The 25,098-nt window shown below is 41.8% G+C and overlaps 1 protein-coding gene across 10 annotated transcripts in view; it reads right to left on the reverse strand.

The window, feature by feature from the left end:
* Positions 1-4,468: 4,468 nt before the first annotated feature.
* Positions 4,469-25,098, reverse strand: part of LOC145345055 (amine sulfotransferase-like) — a 94,360-nt gene continuing 73,730 nt past the window's right edge. For all 10 annotated transcript variants that reach the window (XM_080192596.1, XM_080192602.1, XM_080192604.1 and 7 more), the window contains 3 exons: positions 20,777-20,871; positions 14,323-14,494; positions 4,469-7,046 (listed from right to left, as the gene is read on the reverse strand). In XM_080192596.1, coding sequence (XP_080048722.1) covers positions 6,931-7,046; positions 14,323-14,494; positions 20,777-20,871 — 383 coding nt within the window. In that variant the 3' untranslated portion in view covers positions 4,469-6,930. The remainder of the gene's footprint in view (positions 7,047-14,322; positions 14,495-20,776; positions 20,872-25,098) is intronic.

Below are 25,098 nucleotides of genomic sequence, written 5' to 3' on the forward strand. Positions count from 1 at the left end.
TCCCTGCCTTTTGCCTGCCACCCTTCTTAAACAACGGCGTAACATTAGCCGCTTTCCAATCTTCCGGCACTTCCCCAGAATCCAGTGACGGAATCCACAATTTGCATTGTGTATAGGTCAGAGAAGGATTATTTTCAACAGATAACACCCTATCACCTCCCATTCATGATCTTCATTGAGTCCTCCTTTATCCTTTAGCACCATATAAAGGCAAAGTTGCCACAGTCCCAGATGACCATAGGCTGTGATTTAACCAGAGAATCATCATATCTCCGGTGAGGGGCAAGATTGAGAAGATGGGCCCTTATGAATAACCTCAGCTGGCACAGGAATTGAACCCATGCTGTTGGTTTCACTCTGTATCACTAACATTGTCCAGTCAACTGAGCTAAATCCCACCTTTGGGGCTACTATCAGCATTTCGTGAGGCCATGTGCACTATTTGGAGAGAAATTGGAGGGTAAGTTTCTACCAGAATCCACTATGGTTAACATATCCGTGTGGAAACAGTGGCCACCTGCAAGCGACATCAGTTATGGTGGACCATCTTTATATGCTGGCCCAGTCCAAGAGCCTGCACAAGCTATCATTTTACACATGATGGTGACTCAACATCTCAATGTAATAAAGTGCTCTCCGGCTCTGCTAGAAAATGAGCGTGGGTGAGAAATGGGAGGAACATGAAGAAAGGACACAAGGAAATGGAGACTCATCTCAAGGTGCTCCTTTTTTTATGCTTTTTGCATCTTCCCCAGCACCCTGATACAAGTCCTAGACACTGCCTCTACTCTGATGTCTGAGTCTGCTCCTATGCAGATGAAGCATTATTTAATGGGGCCCTCATGGCCACCACATAGGATATCTGCCACAGGCATTTCATGATTCAAAGCAGGGGAACAACCCTGTCTCCAGCTCTGCTGAAGCCACCCAAGTAACACAATGCTGGAGTGGTAGAAATGGAACATGAAAACATTCTGATTGCACAAGGGTAACCGCAAGTACTTTTTTAAATTCATTTCTGGCATATGAACATTTCTGGTCAGTTCAGCATTAATTGCTCCATTTCTATCAAGCCACCTTCTTGAATTGCTACAATCCACGTCGTGTAAGTAAACCCACATGACTCAGGGAGAGATTTGCAGGATTTTGACGCAGCAACATTGAAGGAATAGTGTTATAGTTCAAGATTAGGATGATGTGTGACTTGGAGGGGGACTTGCAGATGGTGATGTTCGACCTGTCTGCTACTTGTTCTCCCAAGTGGTAGAAACTGTGAATTTAGAAGATGCTGTCAAAGAAGTTCTGCTGCAATGCACCTTGTAGATGATATACACTGCTGTAACTTTGGAGGAGATGAACGTAGTGAATGGTTAAGGTGGTGGATGGGATACTGATCATGTAAACTGGTTTGTCTTGGACAGAGTTAAGCTTCTTGAGTGTTGTTGGAGCTGCACTCAACCAGGCAAGTGGGCAGTATTCCATTACACTCCTGACTTGTGTCTTGTAGATGATTGACAGGCTTTGGCGAGTCTCTAGATATACAGCTCCTGTAATGAAGACATCTCTGGGTCTGACAGCCTCAGCAGTGTCAAAATGCACATGCTGGTTGCCTTGGCAAACATAGCAGCTGTGGACTTATGAGCTGCAGCATGTGAAATCCCACAGTGTCCCAAACTGTTGCCTGGGAGGAGTCAGAGGTGAAGAAATTCAGGGTGGTCGGAGATCTTGAATGATGTGGGAAATGTGTGCACGTCTGAGTGTCTTAGAAGAAAGCCTGGCTCCACGAGGCTGCATATGTCGGTAATGAGCTGATGTGAGAGCTTGAGCCTCCTAAGGTACTGTTGCTTTGTCATGAGAAGCTGCTAATCCACTGAGTGTCAGTCTTATTTTAGGGGCATCGCCTCCTTTTGTCTTTGGGGCAGCACGGTGGCACAGTGGTTAGCACTGCTGTCTCACAGTGTCAGGGACGCAGGTTCAATTCTTGGTTTGGGTCACTGTCTGTGCGGAGTCTGCGTGTTCTACCCACGTCTGTAGGGTTTCCTCTGAGTGCTCCGGTTTCCTCTCACACTCCAAAAATGTGAGGGTAGGTTGATTGGCCATGCTAAATTGCCCTTTACTATCAGGGGAATTAGTAGGACAAATACATGAAGTTACAGGGATAGGGCCTGGGTGGGATTGTTGTCGGTGCAGGCTTGATGGACTGAATGGCCTCTTTCTGCACTGTAGGGATTCTATGATTCATCTACTGCGCTGTAACCCTGCATCAAGTCTTGTGATGTGGCCATACTGCTGTGATGGCTGAGAGTAGGGAAGATCAGACCAACTTGGGACACAAGCTATGCCTTTCCTATAGGTTGGGCTACAGCTATTTCCTTTCCCTATTTAAGTGATTTCAATGCAACATTATGTGTTGCTGTGATCTCACTCTGGGGACACTGGTGAGATCTACACAGCTTGGGAAACGTGTGCGTTGGCAGTTAAATTTAGAATGGTAGGTTAAATTGCAAGTTAATTTCAAGTTAACATCTTCGAATGTCAGGCCCAACAGTTCCACATGGTTTTCCTGCTCATTTCTGAGCATGCCCTAAGTTCCCCTCATACTGTCATATCTGGGGCTCTAAATCACCACAGTCACCTGGGCTGCCCACTCCAACTTTGACTGATAAAACTCTCCCATTGCTGCTTCATGGCAAGTGACTCACTTTGACCCCTCAAAGCCTCTTCATCTTCACGAGGGTCAAGTCCAGAGTGTGATGGAATATACATCATCTCTGTGAACGAGTGCAGCTGCACCACACATGGAAGCTCAATCCCATCCAGTTTGGATAATTGATCAGTGCCCCTGCCACCATTACTATTTCGGGGGGATGCACAGAGCCAAACAAATAGCATGCAGATGGTGACAAAGTTATGAAAATTGCTGTTCCATTGGGAAGAAAAAAGGCAAACAGACATTGAGCCTATACTAAATGTGGAACTCTAATACAACATTGAAAGCAATTTGACTTTAAACAGCACCTTTAATATAATAAAATGCCCAAGGTGATTCATAATTAAAGGAAGGTGGTGGCATATTGGTGTTGTCACTAGACTAACAATCCAGAGACCAAGAGGTCTCTGTGTTCAAATCCCACCATGGCAGAAGGTGAAACTTGAATCTAGAAAAATGTGGGATTAAAAGGTGTAACGATGACCATGAAACCATTGTTGATTGTTGTAAAATCCTATCTGGTTCACTAATGTTGAAATCTTCGGTCCTTACCCAGTCTGGCCAACAATGTGCTCTGAAATGGCCTAACAAGACACTCAGTTAAGGGCAATTAGGTTTGGGTAATAAATGCTGGCACAGCCAGTGACACCCAGATCCCATGATCAAATATAAAAACAGCAATACTAGAAAGACATCTTTTGACACCGAGCCACAGAAAGGGAAGGCAGTGGCATTGTGGTATTGTCGGTGAACTAGTAATCCAGAAACTCCAGGTAATGCTCTGGGGACCTGGAATCCACTCCCATCATGGCAGATGGCAAGATTTGAATTCAATAAAAACCTAGAATTAAAACTCCATTGACAATGGAAATGATTGCTGTAAAAGCCTGTCTGGTTCTCTAATGACCTTTAGGGAAGGAAACCGGCTCCCCTTGCCTGGTCTGGCCTACATGTGACTCCAGACCCACAGCAATGTGGTTGACTTTAAACCTTCCTCTGAAATGGCCTCATAACCTCTGAGTTCAAGTGCAATTAGGAATGGACAATAAATGCCCCCACTTCCTGAACAAACTAAAAAAGGAGAGATGTTAGGACAGATGGCTATGGAGTTAAGATATAGGCAGCAGAATTTTCGGTGAACACAAGTCTATGCAGGGTGGAGGATGGAAGGCCAGCCAGGAACACATTAGAAACATCAAAGTTAGAGATAAAAACAGGCACCTAAACAGATCTCCTCAGTAGATGAACTGAGGCAGGGTGGAATCATATGATGTAACAGAAATGGAAGCAGTCCATACCATGATTGCAGACAGGATTGCATGGGATGGTTGAGGCAAATATCATAAATGCACTTAAGGGAAAGCTAGTATTTGAGGGAGAAAGGAATTGGAGAAGGAGAATATGATATGACGAAGATGAAAGGGAGAAGCCATAGTCCAAACCTGGGCTGAATGGCCTGTTTCTGCGCAATGACAGGAACTGCAGAATTTAGATTGGGGGAGATGTTTGAAGGCAAATCAACATCTGGCATGTGGGAGGCATTCAAGTGTAAATGGATAGAAATTCAGGAATGGCACGTTCCTGAAATGATGAAGGATAAATATGACAAGTTTTGAGAACCTTGGATAACAAGAGATTTTGTGAGTCTAGTCAGAAAGAAAAAGGAAGCATTTGTCATGGCTAGGAGGCTGGGAACACACAAAGCAAGTGTGGAATACAAGGGAAGTAGGAAGAAACTTAAGCAAGGAGTCAAGAGGGCTAAATGGGGTCACAAAAAAATAATTGGCTAGAAGGATTAATGAAAATCTCAAGGCATTTTATACATATATAAAGAGCAAGAGAGTAGCCAGGGAGAGGGTTGGCCCACTCAATGACAGGGCAAGGAATCTATGCATGGAGCCGGAGGAAATGGACAAAGTATTAAATGAGTACTTTGCGTCAGTATTCACCAAACAGAAGGAGTTGGTGGATGATGAGTCTGGGAGGGATGTGTAGATAGTTTGGGTCATGCTGAGATCAAAAAGGAGCTGGTATTGGGGTTCTTGAGAAACGTCAAGGTGGACAAGTCCCCAGGGCCTTATGGGATATACCCCAGAATACTGAGAGAGGCAAGGGAGGAAATTGCTAGAGCCTTAAGAGAAATCTTTGTATCCTCACTGGCTACAGGGAAGGCCCCATAAGATTGGAGAATAGCCAATGTTGTTCCTTTGTTTAAGAAGGGTAGCAAGGATAATCTAGGTAATTAGAGGTCGGTGAGCCTTACGTCAGTGGTAGGGAAATTACTGAAGAGATTCTTCGAGACAAGATTTATTCCCACTTGGAAGTAAGTGGACCTATGGCTATGGAGTTAAGATATAGGCAGCAGAATTTTCGGTGAACACAGGTCTATGCAGGGTGGAGGATGGAAGCAACATGGTTTTGTGAAGGGGTCATGTCTCATTAACTTGACTGAGGTTTTCAAGGAAGCAACAAAGATGACTGATGAGGGAGGGCAGTGGATGTTGTTTATGTAGACTTCGGTAAGGCCTTTGACAAGGACCCGCATGACAGACTGGTACAGAGGGTAAAGTTGCATGGGATCAGAGGTGATTTGGCTCAGTCATAGAAGACAGAGGATAGAAGTGGAAGGGTCCAATTCTGAATGGAGAGGGATCAGTGCTGGGACCTTTGCTGTTTGTACTATATGTAAATGATTTGGAGAAAAATGTAACTGGTTTGATTAGTACGTTTGCAGACATCACAAAGTTCAGTGGAATTGCAGAAAGCGATGAGGACCTTCGAAGGATATAGATCAGTTAGAGACATGGGCAGAGAGATGGCAGATGGAGTTTAATATGGACAAATGTGAGATAATGCATCTTGGAAGGTCTCATACAGATGGCAAATATACAATAAATGGCAGAACCCTTTAGAGTATTGATAGATAGAGGGAGCTGGGTGTACAGGTACACAGGTCACTGAAAGTGACAATGCAGGTGGAGAAAGCAGTCAAGAAGGCATGTGGCACGCTTGAGTTTAAAAATTGGCCAGTCATGTTGCAGCTTTATAGAAAGCTTGGTTAGGCTGCACTTGGAATATAGTGTTCAATTCTGGTTACCACACTACCAGAAGGATGTGGAGGAATTGGAGAGGGTATAGAAAAGATTTACCAGGATGTTGCCCAGTATGGAGGGCATTAGCTATGAGGAGAGGTTGGAGAAACTTGGTTTGTTCTCATTGAAAGAATGGAGGTTGAGGGGCAATCTGATTGACATCTACAAGATTATGAGGGGTGTGGACAGAGTGGATAGTCAGAAGCTTTTTCCAGGATGGAAGAGTCAATTACTAGGATGCATAGGTTTAAGGTGCAAGGGGAAAGATTTAAAGGAGATGTACGAGGCAGATCTTTTGACACAGAGGGTGGTGGGTGCCTGGAGTAGGTAGTGCAAACAGATATGACAGTGACTTTTAAGGGGCATCTGGACAAATACCTGAACAGGATGGAAACAGAGGGATATGGTCCCTGGAAGGGTTGGAGGTTTAGTTCTGATAGGTAGCATGGTCGGTGCAGACTTGGAGGGCTGAAGGGCCTATTCCTGTGCTGTAATTTTCTTTCTTCTTTGAATGTAATTCTATGCAAGTGTTTTGTGTTGATCAATGTTTAAATCTTACAGCTGAATATCTACATTTATACATCTTTTAATGGAAAAAATAAAACAATTAACTACCTGAAAGAACTTCCAACAGAAATTAACACAGAAACTCTGATGTTAGACCAAAAAAATTATTGAGACCATGAGTGCTCTATAAATCTAAAAATCTTCCCAAGCCTGAGCTTTGGGAAATACATGACAAAATTCTATTTTTTTTTAAGGAAATAATACATTATCTATTCTCTATTTTACATATTCTTTTGAATATGGTTGAAATCTCTCAGTTTTGATTATGTGCCTCATTAATTTCCATGCAGAAACCATAAATGTATTCTTCATCCATAAAACAAAAATGTCCCAATTATTTATTTTCACCAATCCACAGGATTCAAATGATTAATAGTAGTGAAATGGTTAATACTCATCCTGTAACTAAGCTTTCATGCATTAAAGGACATATATGTTCATCTGTATTTAAAATGTATAAATTCACCCTCAGCATAATTCACCACAAATAACCTGTTTGGACATACATAAATGCATGTCCAGCAAGAATCTCCTTCATTTGCTTCTAGAATATCACATTCATTATTCATTATCCCAGATAAACTCTAATGGTACATCCTTCATTCTTTCTTGGAAAATTCTGTCAAACATTTCTGATTGAGCCACGGTGAAGTGATTTTTCCAGTCTCCAATGGTACCTGCAAAGCAAAATGAGAATCTATGAACGTAATTGTTCCAATAAGCAAGTGAAAGAAAGGGTGGTGGTGGGGGTGGGGGGTGGGGGAGGGGGGTTGCTGTCTTGGAATGTGGAGTTGGGACAGTATCTCAGTCCTCCTGGCTTTGTAGGCATTATTTCTGATTTAGTTTTAAAAAAACTTGTTTTTGTGGGTAGCTGCAGGGATCACTAAAGAAACCCAAGGAGAGCAGTCCTATTAATCATATTTCAGTTATGATAAGGTGGTGATAGATTGCCTTTTGTTTACTTATAGAACATAGAACAGTGCAACACAGGAACAGGCCCTTCATATCTGCCTGCACTATCACCTCTGGCAGCACTTTCCACTCTCTGTGCAAAAAAACGTGCCCCTCACATCTCCTTTGAACATTCCCCTTCTCACCTTAAATGCATGTCATCCAGTATTAGACATTTCAACTCTGGGAAAAAGATTCTGACTGCTAACCCTATCTACGCCTTTCATAATCTTATAGATTTCTATCAGGTCTCTTCCTCAGCGTCTACAACTCCAGAGAAAACAACCAGCCTCTCTTTATAGCTCATACCCTCTAATCTTACGTTTGTTTTACATGGTTGGTAAGGATACTTGAAAGAAATAGCCTGATCCAACATCTTGCAAGAATCCTTTGATTCCTGCTTTGCCTATTTTCTTCCAGTAAAACAGGTGTAATGATGTCCAATTCCTAACCCCGTAACTTCTTTGAGGAAGTTGAAACTTGAATGGACTGCAACATGACATGGTTGTATCTGGTTTTTCAAGTGATATTTGATAAAGGTTCCCTACCAGGCTATTAAGATCAAAACTGTGGTGATTCTGGTCTTACATTTCAAAAGAGCTGCTGATGACCAAGCATTACAGACATCCTAAGGGTCCGGACTACATGCTGTGAGATGTACTAAAGCTCAAGTCAAATCCCACAGAAGGAAAACTACAGTCATACGGGGAAATAAGAATACTTCTGGACCCAAACACAGGTCCACACTGGTCCTTCAGGATCTGCAAAGGTTCAATAGAGAAAGACTGTCCCTCCATTACATTACTTTAAGGTAGAAACAGCCAGCGGGAGAAGTGATCCAACCATGGCCAACAAGAAGATCCTATTAGATCAAAAGGAGAAGCTTATAAAGTTGCTTAAGAAAAATTGTGGTATGCCTGAGGATTGGGAGAATTTTGAAATTCAGCCATGAAAGGAATTGATAAAGAAAGGAAAAATAGAATACAAATTAAAGTCACGAGGGACATAAAAACAGACTGTAAAGGTTTCTATGCTTCTAAGGAAAAGGTTGGTATAGACAAATATGGGACCATTATAGGCAGATAATGGAGATCTTATAATGAGTAGAAATCCTCCCTGAAATATTGGGGGTGGGGAGGGGTATCAAGGGACTAATGGGATTGAAGATTTGAAAGAAATTAGTATTAGTAAAAATGTAAGGCTGGAGAACTTAATGGAACTAGAAGTTGATAAATCCTCTGGAACGTAGACCATCAGGTCCAGAGCATTGAAAGAAGGTATTGTAGAGATAATGGATGTATTGGTGATCATCTTTCAAAATTCTATAGATCCTGGAATGGTGCCTAAAGATTGGAAACATAACCCCACTTCTTAAGGAGGGAGAGAGAAAACAACTAACTAACTACACGCCTGTTAACATGACATCAGTAATAGGGAAAATGATAGAATCAATTCCAACGGATGTGATAACTCGTTACTTAGAAAATAATTGGGACAGACTCAACATTGATTTATGATAGGGAAATCATGTTGGAGTTTTTTTTTGAGGATGTTGCTAGCAGAATATTAAAGGCAGAACCAGTAGATATGGTGTATTTGGATTCTCAGAAGGCTTGCAATTAGGTCTCACACAGGAAGTTAGCAAAATTAGATCATTTGGGATTGGAGAAAATACACTGTAATGGATTGATGATTGGTTAATGGACAGAAAACAGAGTAGGGATAAAAGGATTATTGTCAAGTGGATAGGCTTTGACCAGTGAGGTACCTTATGGATCAGTGCTCAGGCCTCAGCTATTCACAACCCATAGCAATGATTTGGTTGTGGACAGCAAATGTAGTATTTCCAAGTTTGTTGATGACACAAAACTAGGTGGGAATGTGAGTTGAGGAGGATGCAAAGAGGCTTCAGTGATGTGGACAAACTAAATGACTAAGCAAGAACTTGACAGATGATATATTACATGAAAAAATGTGAAGTTATCCATATTGGTAGGAAAAACAGAAATGCAGAGTATTTTTTAAATGGGGAGAGATTGGGAAGTATTGGTGTCCTTTCTCATAAGTCACTGAAAGCTAACGTTCAGGTGCAGCAAACAATTAGGAAGGTGAATAGTATGTTAGCCTTTATTGCAAGGGGATTTGAGTACAGTAGTAAGGAAGTCTCGTTGCAATTGTGTGGAGTTTTTCTGAGAACACACCTGGAGTATTGTGTGTAGTTTTGGTCTCCTTACCTTAGGAAGGATATATTGGTCGTACAGGAAGTGCAACGGAGGTTCATCAAACTGATCCCTGGGATAGAGGGATTGTCTAATAAGATGAGATTGAGGAAACTGGACTTGTATTATCTAGAGTTTAGAAGAATGAGAGGTGATTTCACTGAAATTTACAAAATTCTTAACAGGGCTTGACAAGGTGGCTGCTTCCCCTGACTGGGGAAGGCTAGACAGGGGACAGAGTCTCAGAATAACAGTTAGGTCATTAGGACCAAGATTAGGAGGAATTTCTTTAGTCAAAGGTGAATCCTTGGAATTCTGTATCCCAGAGGGCTATGGAGGCTTAGTCACTGAGTGTGTTCAAAGCAGAAGTTGATAGGTTACTAGGTACCAATGACATCAAGAAATAAGGGGATAGTATGGGAAGATCAAATTGAGGCAGAAGATAGGCCATGATCCAGTTAAATGGCAGATAATTGAGGGGTCAAATGGCATATTCCTGCTCCTATGTATACCAACTGATTGCAAACTGTGTAAAATCCTTGGGGCTATATGTTTGATGCGAAGTGAATATTGTTAATAGAACCTGTAATTGCAAGTGTAAGAAAGCATCTCAGACTGCCACATATATTGAAAGAAATTGATCTGTTTTGTACTTCTTGTGTAATTTCAACTTTGAACTGTTACATGATGTACTTTTATAAATGTTATGAATTTTGGGAAATGTTTGGGAATACAAGTAAATCTTGGGTATACGCAAGCAATTAGCTGAATGTAAGAAAACAATTAATACTTAATGGGAATGAAAGTGTTAAATGTGATCATCCAGGACCCAGTGTTGGAACTACCAATGTTACTAATTTGCACAAATGGCCTGGATTCATTAACTCTATGTAAAAAGCAAGAAAATTAACAAAGGCAACTTATAAATGGCAATATGTTGGAAAAAAAATATAACTCTGCAGATTTACTGAGATCAAATGCGAAGTACTGACTGCACTTCATTAATGATATTGAAAAGCCAAGGATGGTTTGGAAGTTTTAAGAACCTCAATCATTCAAATTTCAAATGCAAAGCAGCAATATGTAAAAAAAAAGAATTTTGAACTACATAGACAAGATGGTGGACTACACATAAAGAAAGTCATGATCAAACAATGCACTGCTTTGATCACAGTGTCACATTTTGTTTCCTGAGATGTAAGAGAGACAGTTTGTTTGACACTGGTTTGGAAATGATAGACAGGTGGCCAAAAAAAATGAAAATTGAAGCATAAAGGATGTGTCAGGTTTTTGCCTGTTATAGAATCCCAACAGTGCGGAAGGAGGCCATTTGACCCATCAAGTCTGCACATACCACAATCTCACCCAGACCTTATTACCACAACCCTATGTATTTTACGTTGCTAATCCCCCTGATGCTAGTGGACAATTTGCATGACCAATCAACCTAATCTGCATATCTTTAGACTGTGGGAGGAAACCGTAGCACCCAGAGGAAACCCACGCAGACGCGGGGAGCATGTGCAAATTCCACACACAAGACTGGAATTGAACCTGGGACCCTAGCGCTGTGAGATAGCAGTGCTAACCACTGTGCCACATGTAGCAGAACACAACTCCAGATCGTCAGGAACAGCAAACTGATCTTTCTAAAGAAAATATCAAGAGGATAGAGAAGAGCTTTTGGCAAAACAATGTAGAAGCTGGCCAAAAGGGACTGAAATCTAAAAGCTGTCTGACTACCTCACACACACTAAAGAGCTGTTTTTACCAGTGGTGACAGGGCTATGAACCAGAATGTTAGTGGTTGGTTGTTTGAAAAGGAATCCTGGAAAGCTATGCAATCAGGACTCTTATAACCCTGAGAGAGAGGGTTCCTAGGTGACAGCCTCATTGGTGTTAATCATATCCAGGGAACTTGGTGGAATAGATGGTTCGCCCCCTAGAAACAAAGTTGGCCTGGAGCCGATCGACACCACGCTGGCCCTTTGCCCAGACTTAACTAGTTGCGAGTGTAACTAACAAGAACTGATTGGGGCCTCCACCCCTCACTGGGAAAGAAGCTCCATCCTCTGGAACAGCCAACTGATTGGCCAACACTCCACCAGTCACAGCAGCACCTACAGTGTGTTAGTGGCCACTGTTGGAACCACAGGAAGAGGAGGAAGAAGGTCCATGGATCCCCAAAGCTGGCCTTGGGGAGGGAGGGTTTGATTTAAGGCTGTAAGAATTAGCAAGAAAGGGGTGTTTCCATCTTGTGGGAGGGGAGCCCTCGATCTGCAAAGGGCAGATGAATGTAACTAAAAAAAGGGCTGCTCGCTTCCACCAAACATCCCATCCCACATGCTTTGACATGGGTAGCATAATATCAGGATTAATTGGTTTGGTAATGAGCCTAATTAACTCTTGGTTCATAATATCAGGGTAAATCAGCTTGGTAACAAGACTAATTAACTCTTAATTACCTATTTAAATACAGCAGCGGACTGCCGATTTTAGTGCCCACACATCCCACATATTATGAGGGTGAGCTCGGTGCAGGTGAGAGAGTGGTGGAGTGGAAACATGCTCTATTAGATGTGTGCTCCACCCCACTGCCCTGCCATAAACATGCCCAGCGATGGTAAATAAAATGCTGCTTCTTATGTACAGGAGGCAGAGTTTAAAGGACTTTGAAATTGCACTTGGGATCATTTGGGACTTAGTTATTTTAAAGTTATTGCTCTCTATAGGGATTGCAAAACACCCTGTAAAAGATAAACTGAAACTTACAATAACAATGGGGATCCTTTTTCAGAGGATTTGTCTGTAGTTCCAGCAGTAAGCTAAAGGAAGTCTTGAGGAACTTTGGCATAGCGTCAGAGAAATTTACAGCTTGTAAAGAGGCCATTTATCCTCCAGCCTAATTCCATTTCCCAATTCTTGACCCAAAGACTTGCATTATAAGTGCATGTCCAAGTATTTTTTAATTGTTATGTGGGCTTCTGCTCCATCACTCTTTCAGGCAGCAAGTTCCAGATCTAAGCTGCCAAATTCCCATCAAATCTCCTCTAAACCTCCCAACCCTTGCACAATGCCTTCTGGTTACGGATTCCTCAATGGTAGAAAATGGGGATTTCCGATCAACTTTATCTACACCCCTAAAAATATTACACGTTTTTTTTTACGTTTTCCCTCAGCCTTCTCTGTTTCAAAGAAAACAAGCATACTTGCCAGTCTAGCTTTCAAGGAGCTATGGATATACAATCCAAGGTCTCTTTACATATCTCAGTATCATACCATTTAATCTGAATTCCCATGCCTTTTTAATATTTTGGTCTTAAGAACATAAGAACATAAGAAATAGGAGCAGGAGTTGGCTTGCTCATAACCAAGTGAAATGAGCATTTTTAAGTCAGATAATATTGACTGTTTATAAAAACTTAAAGGCAGAAAACGAGAAAGCTGATGTTAATCTTCTGCAAAAACTCCTAAAGCTGAATTAAGTAAAGTTCCAGTCTAGTTGTCTTAGTTTTTTCATTCTACATGATTCATCCTTCATCAGCCACGTTCTTGGTCACAAATGTTCCACAAAATATTTAATCTTCCATCTGCACTCATCCTCCTAACAGACAGAGCTGTCCCTATCCTGACATTCACACAGTTTAATGTCATATTATCTGATAAAACTGATAAAGCAGGTTGTGTGGCTCTGTGGGTAGTGCTCCTGCCTCTAAGCCAGAAGCAATGGGTTCAATTTCTTGTGGGGTTTGTGGTTTGTTTGTCACAGAAATAGTATTCATGATGTGGCCAAGCAGGTAGATAATCAACCTACTAATCCACCTACGCATGGCAGGTAGTGGGAGAGGTTCCTGGTCAGCCAAGTGTGATGCAGTGAGGTGTCTCTCATGCTATAACCCCTTCTTTCTCTCAAAAACAGAGAGATGCCAAAGGACCTTTTCATATTAAGGCTAATAATGGACAGACGGATGCTGTTTGACCAGAAACTCTGCTCTGGGGTAGATGTAATAGACTAACACTCCAATCACAAAGCTCTGCACAACAGGAATGCTCATCAGGGACTTACGTATTGAGATCAGCGTGCACCGCACGATGTTCATTTGAACATACTGACCTCTGAGCCCAAATTCCTGAAAAGCATTCCCAAAATGAAAAGTGCAACACCAGGAATAGAATTTCACAACAAAACAGCAAGGGAGTCATGAAAAACCTTCAGAAAACAGTGCAGTTCAGCCTCAACTGGATTATTGTGTCCAGTGCTGGGTATAAAACCCTTGGTAAGGATGTGAAGACATTGGAAAGAATGCAGAAAAAAGTTAAATGAATGGTTTTGGGGATGAGAGACTTCAGAAACTTGACTGGATTATCAAAGCCATGGCTGTTCTCCTTAGAAAAAAGTTTGGGAGGAGATTAGATGGAAGTATTCAAATTAATGAGGAACCTGATAGAGGAATTGTTACTGTTGGTGGAAGGGTTGAGAACCAGAGGACTCAGATTTAAGATAACTGGCAAAACAACTGGAGGCGACATGAGACAAACATTTTTTTACACAATGCGTAATTAGGATCTTGAATGCACTGCCTGACACTATGGGTTTCAATGGATTTCAAAAGGGAATTGGATAAAGAGAGAATACTTGTACGGCTATGGGCAAAAGGGTGGAATGTGGGACTAGCTGAGTAGCTCACAGAGAGTCAACAGGGGCACAACAGGCCAAATGGCCTTATTCTGAACTGTAATTGTTATATATTCTACTTATTTTCAAAAAAATTCATACTACTACCTTTCCGAAGAAATGTTCCTTCTCCAGATTTTTTGGGAATTCCTTCATAGTTGGCCATTGGGTTCATTTTCATAGTATTGAACTTGCAGTGTTCTATCACACTGTCCAGTTTTTCATCACTCAACTGTCTTCCAACAAAGTTGCAAATCTTTTGTAGCGATGCTCTAAGATCCTGTTGGGCATCAATATAGTAAACAGTTACCCATACTTAAGAATGGCATGTGAATATTAAATAGTTCCCATATTAGTTACTGGTTACCCTGTACTGAATCATTCTATAATTAATATTACAGGATCTGAATATTTTCTCAAAGTTGATAGACTAGGAGCAAAAGGATCATGTGCACAAATCACCAGACTCATGCATATGCACAATCCATTCAAAATGTCCAGTGGAATACTGACCCCTATTTCAAGGAGAGTGGTGAGACAGCATCTGGAACATTGCACCCAGCCCTGAGCACCAAGCCTCAAGATACAGTGGCAATGAAAGAGTTGTATTGCAATCAAGTGGCAATCACATATACATAAGATTCCATGAGGTCCAATGTTGATTGCAGATTACACCCTCATTATGCCATGCAATAAGATGATGATCAGAACTTAAAAGCATATTGATAAACCAGTTTTTATGTTTGTCTGCTGGTGGTGCGGCACGGTGGCACAGTGGTTAGCACTGCTGCCTCACAGCATCAGGGACTCCACTTTGATTCCTGACTTGGATCATGTTCTGTGTGTAGTCTGCACATTCTCCCCATGTCTACGTGGGTTTCCTTCGGGTGCTCCGGTTTCCTCCCACAATCCAAAGATGTGCTGGTGTAAGGAAATTTGTACTCAATATGTAAGCATGTTAGTACTTAGAGAATTTGTACTGAATAATTGTGCCTAAACTGGATATGAAATACGGAAGCAAGGATAGTATTAGAATGTCTTCCTTGAAGTAGAATTAGGATGGGTAGGATGGGTAATCAAGTATAGCTGATTTGTAACCTAATATAATCAAGTGTAGCAAATGTGATCAAAGCAGGAGGCCCAGAGAAGCAGTATAGCAGTTACTTACTAGCAAATGCAACCAATAGTCCCTTGGGGGGACAATGGACACAACCCAGCTGTCCAGCTTGAGATTGACCGTAATAAAAAGGAAGTAATAAAGTGAGCATGTTTTCTTCACATTCGGCCTAAGTCAGCTAAACCACTATTAGTGTACAAACAGAGTCGTAAAGATAAAAGCAAGGGATATAACCACCATGGTTTCAAGAAGAAAAGAGAGGAAAAAGGGGGTGATCAATCTCAAGCAAGACAGATAAAGGGTCAGTGGGTCGTAAAAGCGAGATAAGGATCTTGAGGTATGGAGCTGAAATGTGCTTAAAAAGACTGTAAGCCGATGGCTCGTTGGAGTGTTCCAGACATCCCGGCTTTATTTCTGTTGTACTGGAAATAAAGTCCATTGCTTGGAGGATTACAACTCAGACTCTCTGTTTCAATCGGGTTAAATAAGTTGTCGTCTTGGGGAACCACGACACTGGTTAGGTGCATTGGCCACGCTAAATTCTCCCTCAGACACTGTGTAATCCTCTGGGGATCTGGGTTTGAATACTACCACGGCACATGGTGGAATTTAAACGCAATAAAACATGTGGAATTAAAAGTCCAACGGTAATCATGAAACCATTGTTGATTGCTGTAAAAATCCAACTGGTTCATTAATGTCCTTGAGAGAATGTTTTTTCTCCCTCTAGGGAAGGAAACCTGCTATCCTTGCCTGCCTACCTGTGACTCCAAATCCACAGCAATGTGGTTGACTCTTAAATGTCACTCAGTTGTGAAAAAAACACAAAGGAATGAAACCGGACAGACCCTCTGGCATTGACCTATGCATCAGAAATGACAATGACTCTGTCAATGCTACATAATCCTCCTTACTAACATCTTGAGACTGGTGTCACAATTGGAGAGCTATCTCATAGACTAGTTAAGCAACAGACTGACATAGTCATTCTCATGGAATTATACCTTATAGATAATGTCCCAGACACCATCATTATCATTCCTGGGTATGTCCTGTCTCAGTGGTAGGCAGGCCAGACCCAGCAGACGTGTCGGTACAGTGTGTATGCTCGGAGGGAATTGCCTCCTCAATGTTGAATTCTCAACATTGACTCTGGATCCCACAAAGTCTCATGGCACCAGTTCTAACATGGGCCAGATAAACTTCCTGCTAATTATCACTTACCATCTCCCCTCAGCTGAAGAAACAGTACTCCTCTATGTTGAAAAACATTTGGAGGAAGCACTGAAGGTGGCAAGGGTGCAAAATGTATTCTGGTTGAGGAATTTCAATATCCACCACCAAGGGTGGCTCAGTAGTACCACCACAGACCAAGCTTGCCAGATATTAAAGATAATAACATCTAGACTGGGACCGTGTTAGGTGGTGAGGGAGCCAACAAAGGGGAAAACGTACTTGATATTATCCTTACCAACCTGTCTGCCACAGATGCATCAGCCCATGACAGTATAGATAAGAATGACCACCACTCAGTCCCTGTGGTGGTGAAGTCCCATTGGAGGGTATCCTCCTCTGTGTTTTGTGGCACCACCACCATGCTAAATGGGTTAGATTTCAAACAGACCTAGCAGCTCAAGACTGGATATCATTGGGCACTGTGAGCTATCAATAGCAGCAGAATTCTACTCAACCACAACCTGTAACCTCATGGCCTGGCATCTCTCTGCCACTCTATAATTACCACTAAGCCAGGGGATCAACCCTAGTTCAATGATGGGTGCAGGAGGGCATGCAGGGGGCAACAGGCATATCTAAAACTAAGGTGTAAGCCTGCTGAAGATACAGCACAGGATTACCATTACTTGCTACTTATGCCGAACTGCTTCAGCAGCAAATAATAGATAGAGCTATATGATCACACAACCAATGGAGCAGATCTAAACTTTGCCACATCCAGTCGAGAATAGTGGTGGATAACTCACTAGAGGAGGAGGCTCCACAAATATCCCCAACCTTAATGATGGAGAAGCCCAGCACATCTGTGACAAAAGATAATGCTAAAAGCATTCATAGCGATATTTAGTTAGAAGTACCGATCAGATTCATCTCAGCCTCCTCCAGTGGTCTCTTGCATTACAGATGTCAGTCTTTAGCCAATTTCATTCACTCCATATGATATCAAGAAATGGCTGAAGACACTGGATACTGCAAAGACAATGGGCCCTGACAATAATCCAGCAATACGACTGATGATTTGTCCTCCAGAATTTGCCACACCCCTAGCCAAGCTGTTCCAGTACAGTTACAACACCAGCATCTACCCGGCAATGTGCAAAATCACCCAGGTATGTCCTGTACACATGAAACAGGACACATCCAACCGAGCCAATTACTGCCTACTCTCGATCATCAGCAAAGTGACGGGAGAGGTCATCAAAAGTGCTATCTAGTAGCACTTACTCAGCAATAACCTGTTCACTGATGCTCAGTTTGTGTTCCACCAGAACATTCATTCATTCATTCAGCTCCTGACCTCATTACAGTCTTGGTTCAAACAGCCAAATGCAAGAGATGAATGGAGAGTGACTGCCCTTGACATAAATGCATTTGACGGAACATGGTATCAAGGAGCCTGAGTAAAACTGGAGTCAATGAGAATCAGGGGGAAAACTCTCTCCTGGTGGGATTCATAATTGGTACAAAGGAAGGTAGTTTTAGTGATTAGAGGTCACTCATCTCAGCTCCGGAGTTTCGTTGCAGGAATTCCTCAGGGTAGCATCCCAGGCCCAACCATCTACAGCTACCTCATCCATGACCTTTCTTCCATCATAAGATCCACAAGTGGAGATGTTCACAGATGACTGCACAACGTTCAGCACCATTTGGTGCAGATACTGATACAGTTCATTTCCAAATGCAGCAAGACCTAGACAATATCCAGACTTGGGATGAAAAATGGCAACTAACATTTGCGCCACACAAGTGCCAGGCAATGACCACCTTCAACAAGAGATGTTCTAACCATCACCACTATCCCTATTATCAACATCCTGGGGGATATCATTGACCAGAAGCTGAACTAAACTAGCTATATAAAAACTGTGGCTACCAGAGTGACATTTAAGAGTCACCCACAATACTGTGGCTACCATAGGCTAGGAATGCTGCAGAGAGTAATTCACCTCCTGAACCCCCCCAGAGCCTGTCTACATCCACAAGGCACAAGTCAGGAGCATAATGTAATACTCTCTACTTGCCTGATCAGTGCAGCTCCAACAATATTCAAGAAGCTTGACAACATCCAGGACAAAGCAACCACCTTGACTGCTACCCCTTTCTTAAATATGCAATCCTTACGGCATCGACTAACATCGGCAGCTATGTGTACCTTGCAGAAACTCATCGAAGTAGCCAGCATAATCAAAAACCCCATGCATCCCAGATACATTCTCTGCATCAGATACAAAAATCTGAGGTCATGTCCCAACTGACTTTAGGGTGGCATGGTGGCACAGTGGTTAGCACTGCTGCTTCACAGTGCCAGGGATCTGGGTTCAATTCCTGGCTTGGGTCACTGTCTGTCTGGAGTCTGCACATTCTCCCTGTGTCTGCTTGGGTTTCCTTCAGGTGCTCCGGTTTCTCCCATAGTCTGAAAGAAATGCTGGTTAGATGCATTGGCCATGTTAACTTCTCTCTTGGTGTACCCAAACAGACACTAGGGGAATTTCACAGTAACTTCATTGTAGCATTAATGTAAGCCTACTTGCGACAGTAATAAATAAACTTTAAAAACTTCTTCTCTGCTGTCATCAGACTTGAATGGACCTACCTTACATTAAGTTGATCTTTCTCTACATCCTAGCTATGACTGTAACACTACATTCTTCTCTCTCTGCCTTCCTTCTTTATGAACAGTATGCTTCATCTGTATGGTGGCAATATTTTTCACTTTCTACCAATACATGTGACAATGATAAATCAAATCAAACAAATCCTTAGGCAGCACCTCCCAACCACTACCATCTGGAGGGACAAGAGCAGCAAATATATGGGAACACCACTACCTGGAGGTTTCCCTCCAAGTCACTGACCGTCTTGACTTGGGAATATATTGCCATTCCTTTACTATCGCTGGATCAAAATCCTGGAACTTCCTCCTTAATAGCTCTCTGCCACCTACTGAAGAGCAATTGCGGATATGCAATAAATGCTGGCCCCTCTCGTGACGCCTACATCCTCTAAATAAATTTTTAAAAACTGTGTTGCATTCTCTGGAATTTAGAAGGCTAAAGGAAGATTTGGTCAAAGTTTTCAAGGTATTAAGGGAAGTGACAGGGTCAACAAAGATAAATTATTTCTTCTTGTTGGGGAATCCAACTCTAGGGAAACATAGTCAAATATTTGGAACCAGAACACATTTTTTTTAAATCGTTCATGGGACATGGAAGTTGCATTTATTGCCCATCCCAAGTTGCCCTTGGAGGGCAGTTGAGAGTCAATCACACTGATATTGGTCTGGAGTCACAACCAGGTGAGATTAGGTAAGGATGGCAGATTTCCTTCCCTGAAAGACTTGAGCGAACCAGCTGGATTTATCTAACAGTCGACAATGGTTTCATGGTCATCAGTAGATTCTTAATTCCAGTTATTTTTTGTTGAATTCAAATTCCACCATCTGCCATGTTGAGATTTGATACCAGATCCCCAGAATAGTAGCTGAGTTTCTGAATTAATAGTCTAGCGATAATAACACTAGGTCATCGCCTCCCCATTATTACTTAGCATCTTTAATGTAGCAAAATATCCCAAGGTTTTGCATTATAAAACAAAACTTGAGAGCCACGTACGGCAATCTTTGGACAGTTGGCTGTAAGCTTGGGCAAAGCAATTTGTTTGAAGGAGTGTTTTAAAGAAGAAAAGCAAAGTAGAGAGGTGGAGAGATTTAGGGAGGCAATTCCAGGGCTTGGATCTTGGCAGTTTAAGGTGTGACCACCACTGGTGCATTGATTAAAACCAGCATGCTCAATGAATCAGAATTAGAGGAAAACTGATTTCTTTGGAGGGTTGTAGGAATGGAGGAAATGACAGAAATAGGGAGTGTGAGGACATGGTAGGGGGTGGTTATGGGTTTGAAAGCAGCAAAGAGAATTTTTAAAAATAAAGTTGAAAGCACTTCTAAGTACAAAGGATGGTGGAAGTTTGAAATACTTCTACCTCTTGGGAGTTGGAGTGACATCAATTGTTTATTTTAAATCTGAAATTGATCCAGTTTTGTAATCAAATGTATCGGATATTGTGCAAAGGCACAAATGAGTTAGTTTGTACATTAGTACTGAATGTACATTAGTACATCTTACTAAATGGCAGGATGGGTTTAACAGGCTATGTGTCCTACTCATAGTCCAATACATGTACAAAAGTACAATATTTGCATAATATTATTACTTTCTTCATCTCCTCGTAGGTCATGAATAAGAAGTTGAATTCATCCTTGTGAGCATACCACTCCCTGATGTGATCAAACCAGCAGCTGAATTCCACTGTGGAAAAAAACAAATACTCAAGGTTATATTTCATTTCACTTGACTTAATATTTAAGGATAAATAAGTTATAGCAGTCTATAGCTTCTTGAGCAATTTAAAATGATTAACCGTCATTTGTAAACTAAGATACAAGTTCTTAAGTTTGTCATGTTATTTTTAAAAAAAGTGATAACCTGCAGTGTTGCACCTTTAAGTTTCATACTGAACATGAGCTTATTCATTACATGGGCAGAATTTTATAAGGCCACACCACTGGTTAGCCTTACATTATTGGCAAAAGGTATGAAACATTCTGCAATGATTCCATTCAGGATGATATTTCTTTGGAATAAAACCAAGAAGATTGGCCTTCAAATCTTGCAACTTTCTTGAAAGTATTACCCTGCTCTTGCACAAGGAAAAAGGAACTTTATAAATCTACCCATCTTTATTTATTTCTTACAGCATAACTTTCGATCGCATTCCCAAATTACTATATTTCACATGCAACGTTTCATTACAATAACCAATTACTTTTATCTAGTGTCTTTCAGTAAGTAAAGCATTTCAAGGCATCTCAGTCAAGCAAAATGTGTCACTGAGCAAAAGGAGAAGACTTTAAGTTTGGTGACAAGCTTGGTCAAAGTGGTAGATTTTAAAAATAAGAGGTGGGTTGAGAGGCACAAAGGTTGAAGGAGTTGATTCCAGGTCTTCAGACTAAGTCAGCTAAAGGGAGGCAGAGTGAGGCAAGCAAAGCAAGGGATACACAAGAGGTTTTAATTGTAGGAATGCAGACCCCTTGGAGGGTTGTGAAACCTGAGGAGAATTAGGAGTGATGTGAATTTGAGAATGAGAGTTTTAAAATTGGCTTCCAGTCCAACAATACATCAATGTAGATTAGCAAGCAGTGCAAGTTAGAATATATGCAGAAGAAGTGGGCAAACTTAAAGGTTTATGGAGTGTGGCCGGGGGTTGGGGGGGTTGGTTTTGGAAAAGTTCTGAACTAGAGGCACAAAAGCATAGGTAAGAGTTTCAGCAACAGGTGAATTGAGACAGAAATGGAAACAGGGGAAATTATGAAGATAGAAGTAGCTGGTCCTTCAATGGTGAGGATATAATGTCAGAAGCTCAGCCTGTTTTTGATAAGAGAGGGGATTAAGGGTTATGGGGAGAGGGCGGGAATGTGGAACTGAGCCACGACAGATCAGCCATGATCTTATTGAATGGCGGGGCAGGCTCGAAGGGCTAGATGGCCTACTCCTGCTCCTATTTCTTATGTTCTTATGTTCTTTTGCCAAAGGATTGGAAAATAACTGTTTCATCTTGAGGTAGCAGCCAGAGAGGGGGATATAATCTATGTACAACAAACAGCACTCAAGAACAGCTTCTTCTCTAATGCTGTCAGACTTTTGAATGGACTTACCTTGCATTAAGTTGATCTTTCTCTACACTTTAGCTATGACTGCAATACTACATTCTGCACTCTCTCGTTACCTTCTCTATGAATGGTATGTTTTGTCTGTATTGTGTGCAAGGAACAATGCTTTTCATTGTCTGTTAATACATGTGACAATAATAAATCAAATCAATTTCAATTTTCTCAATGTTCAGTGCTGTGGCAGGGGCAGAAACTTAGCTGGAGTGGAGTTTGAAATTGGGAGGTAACATTCAAGGACTTCACATGAAAAGTAGGTTGGAGATAGAATAATAGTTTACAAGTACAGAGGAGTCAAAGATGGATTTTTGAGGAGGGATTGATGATGACAGTTTTGAATAGAAACAGAGGCCGCGATTCTCCCATGCCAACCCGCAACTCCTCAGGCTGGCCCGGGAATTGTTGTGGGGGCTGCGATCGGCCATGGGGGGTTGCTGGAGGAGCAGCACCGCGGGGGTCCCGGTCTGGCCAGAGATCGAGCTGTTCCACAAACGGGGAGACGGACAGATTGAGGCACTGCGCATGCGCAGAGTTCCGAAGCTGTCAAACGTCCAGTGTGAATAGATCCCCCGGACACCACCCCCCGAGTTTTTAGTGAGATTCACGATTGGGATCTCTGCAGTACACAGAGTGGAGATATTCAAGTAAGAAGCTAAACAGACAAAACAGTTGGGATCTAGAACAGTTTTCCCACCAATTCAGCACTTTTGGGAGAATTGCAGCCAGAATTTCATGTAAAATCAGTTAGCCTGGGGACCAGGGAGAGAAAATGGGTGTTTAACGGTTTTGTGGAAAAAAGTACAGGAGAGAAGAGATATCTTTCATGGCCATGATGAGCATGAGAAAGACAGAAGGGGAAATGGGCGAGAAACCAAAAAAGATGCAAGTTCTACGTTAGAGCAGGGCACATCCTTGGAGGGAGTTTGGCTGGTGGGTTATAGGAAGGGGATTAATAATCACTATTTGTGGTGAAAAACAGTCACTGTCCACTTGTAGTGAAAGAGGAGTATTAGGACTCTGAGTAAATCTATTAATTTTTAGTTGATATTGGGTTGGAGAGTAGGGATAATAGCTAGGGATAATAACTAGGGATCCTAGTTGCCCATGGATACTAATTCAGCATTTTTAAAAATTTCAGAAGATGTGGGCAACACTGGCAAGGCCAGCAGTTGTTACTCAACTCTAATTGCCCTTGAACTGAATGGCTTGCTAGGCTATTTCAAATGCAGTTAAGAATCAACTACATTGCTATGGGTCTGGAGTCACATGCAGGCCAGACCAGGTCAGGATGACAGATTTTCTTCCTTAAAGGATATTAGTTGATCAGATGGGTTTACTGTTATGACAATCAACAATGGTTTCATAGTTATCTTTATTGAGATCATCTTTTTAATTTCAGATAATTAGCTGAATTGAAATTGTATTAACTGCACCGAACTCTTGCCACGAGAACCTTCACCTGAACTTCAGGGTTATTAGTTTAGGTGCAGCAACACTATGCCACTATCTTCCCCATGAGTCATTGTAAATCATATCTTACTTTTATACAATATACGTTGGATGGGGCTTTACAGCCTTTTTCATCCCAAAACCATAAAATCCCGCCCACGGTCAACAGAACTTTCCATGGTCCACATCTTGCCCGCTCTGATTCCCATAATGGGTGGGGCAGTAAATTTCCAGCTGTTATTTTTGCTAAAAACAAAACTTCCAACTTGGCTGGAGCAAAATAAAGTTTCTCTGCAGTTAAAGATAAGGAATTGTGCTTTCACTCCTCTTGAGTTCAGTGGCCTCTTATCTTTCATTTATCTCTCCTTCCAGATAAACCCAACCCATATTCACAACCACTTCCGTGACTTGTCATTTCATATTCCCATCATATCAATCACAGATAAAGCCATCTCTGATCACTTCTTTTATCACTCTCCACCTATACACCCTTTGCAACAATACATGTTGTTGTATCCACTCTGGAGGGAAAGAAAAACCACAATTCATGCGCTGTCAAAATTCCAATTGTCTAACCTGTGATCATCCGTGAACCATAACATTTCTGCAGCTGCTGATTTGTTCAACCTCACCCCCACCCCTGAGAGAAGAGATGACCCCCATCCCTTCTAGTCTAGGCCCCAGCATTGCCCATTCAAACAAGAATGACTCCACTCCTGCCAGTTCCTCCAAGTAGGACTTTCGCCCCTTCCTCTCTTTATCCACATGACACAGACTTGAACAAATATGGTGGGCAAATGATTAAACCATTCACAGCTCGACCTGGTTGGACCTTATACAAGGATTATTCAGGAATACAAACCATCTTTGAAACTGCTCTCAGCCACAGAAATTGATACAAACTGAGCTGCCACTTCCCTTCCTCTCCCTAGCTCACCATGTTAAATTTACACCAATATTTTACCCTATGTTTTACCCTATTTTTAGTTTCTCTCCTGTCCCACCACATGCCTTCATTAGGTTCATTGTGTCCATTAGACCCATCCCCTGCTCACAGCCTGTTCCCACTAATATGTTGGCCATCCAACTTGCTTCTCAACACCCCCACCCCCCCAGTCTTCATGTCAACTGATGTTGTTAGTGATTCTCCCTCTTCACATTGGAGGAGAAAGGGGACAAAACACCACCGATCTTTAAACTCCAAGATTAAAGCAAGTTAATGCAGATGCTAAATTGGAAACAAAAACAGAACATGCTGGAAAATCTTGGCAGGTCTGACAGCATCTGTGGAGAAAGAATAGAGCTAACATTTCTAGTCTAGGAGCCTCTGTTTACTGAGCTTTTTTTTAGCATTCATAGA

This window comes from Carcharhinus amblyrhynchos, chromosome 7, assembly GCF_965287045.1.
Source record: "Carcharhinus amblyrhynchos chromosome 7, sCarAmb.v2.hapA, whole genome shotgun sequence".
Taxonomy (NCBI): Eukaryota; Metazoa; Chordata; class Chondrichthyes; order Carcharhiniformes; family Carcharhinidae; genus Carcharhinus; species Carcharhinus amblyrhynchos.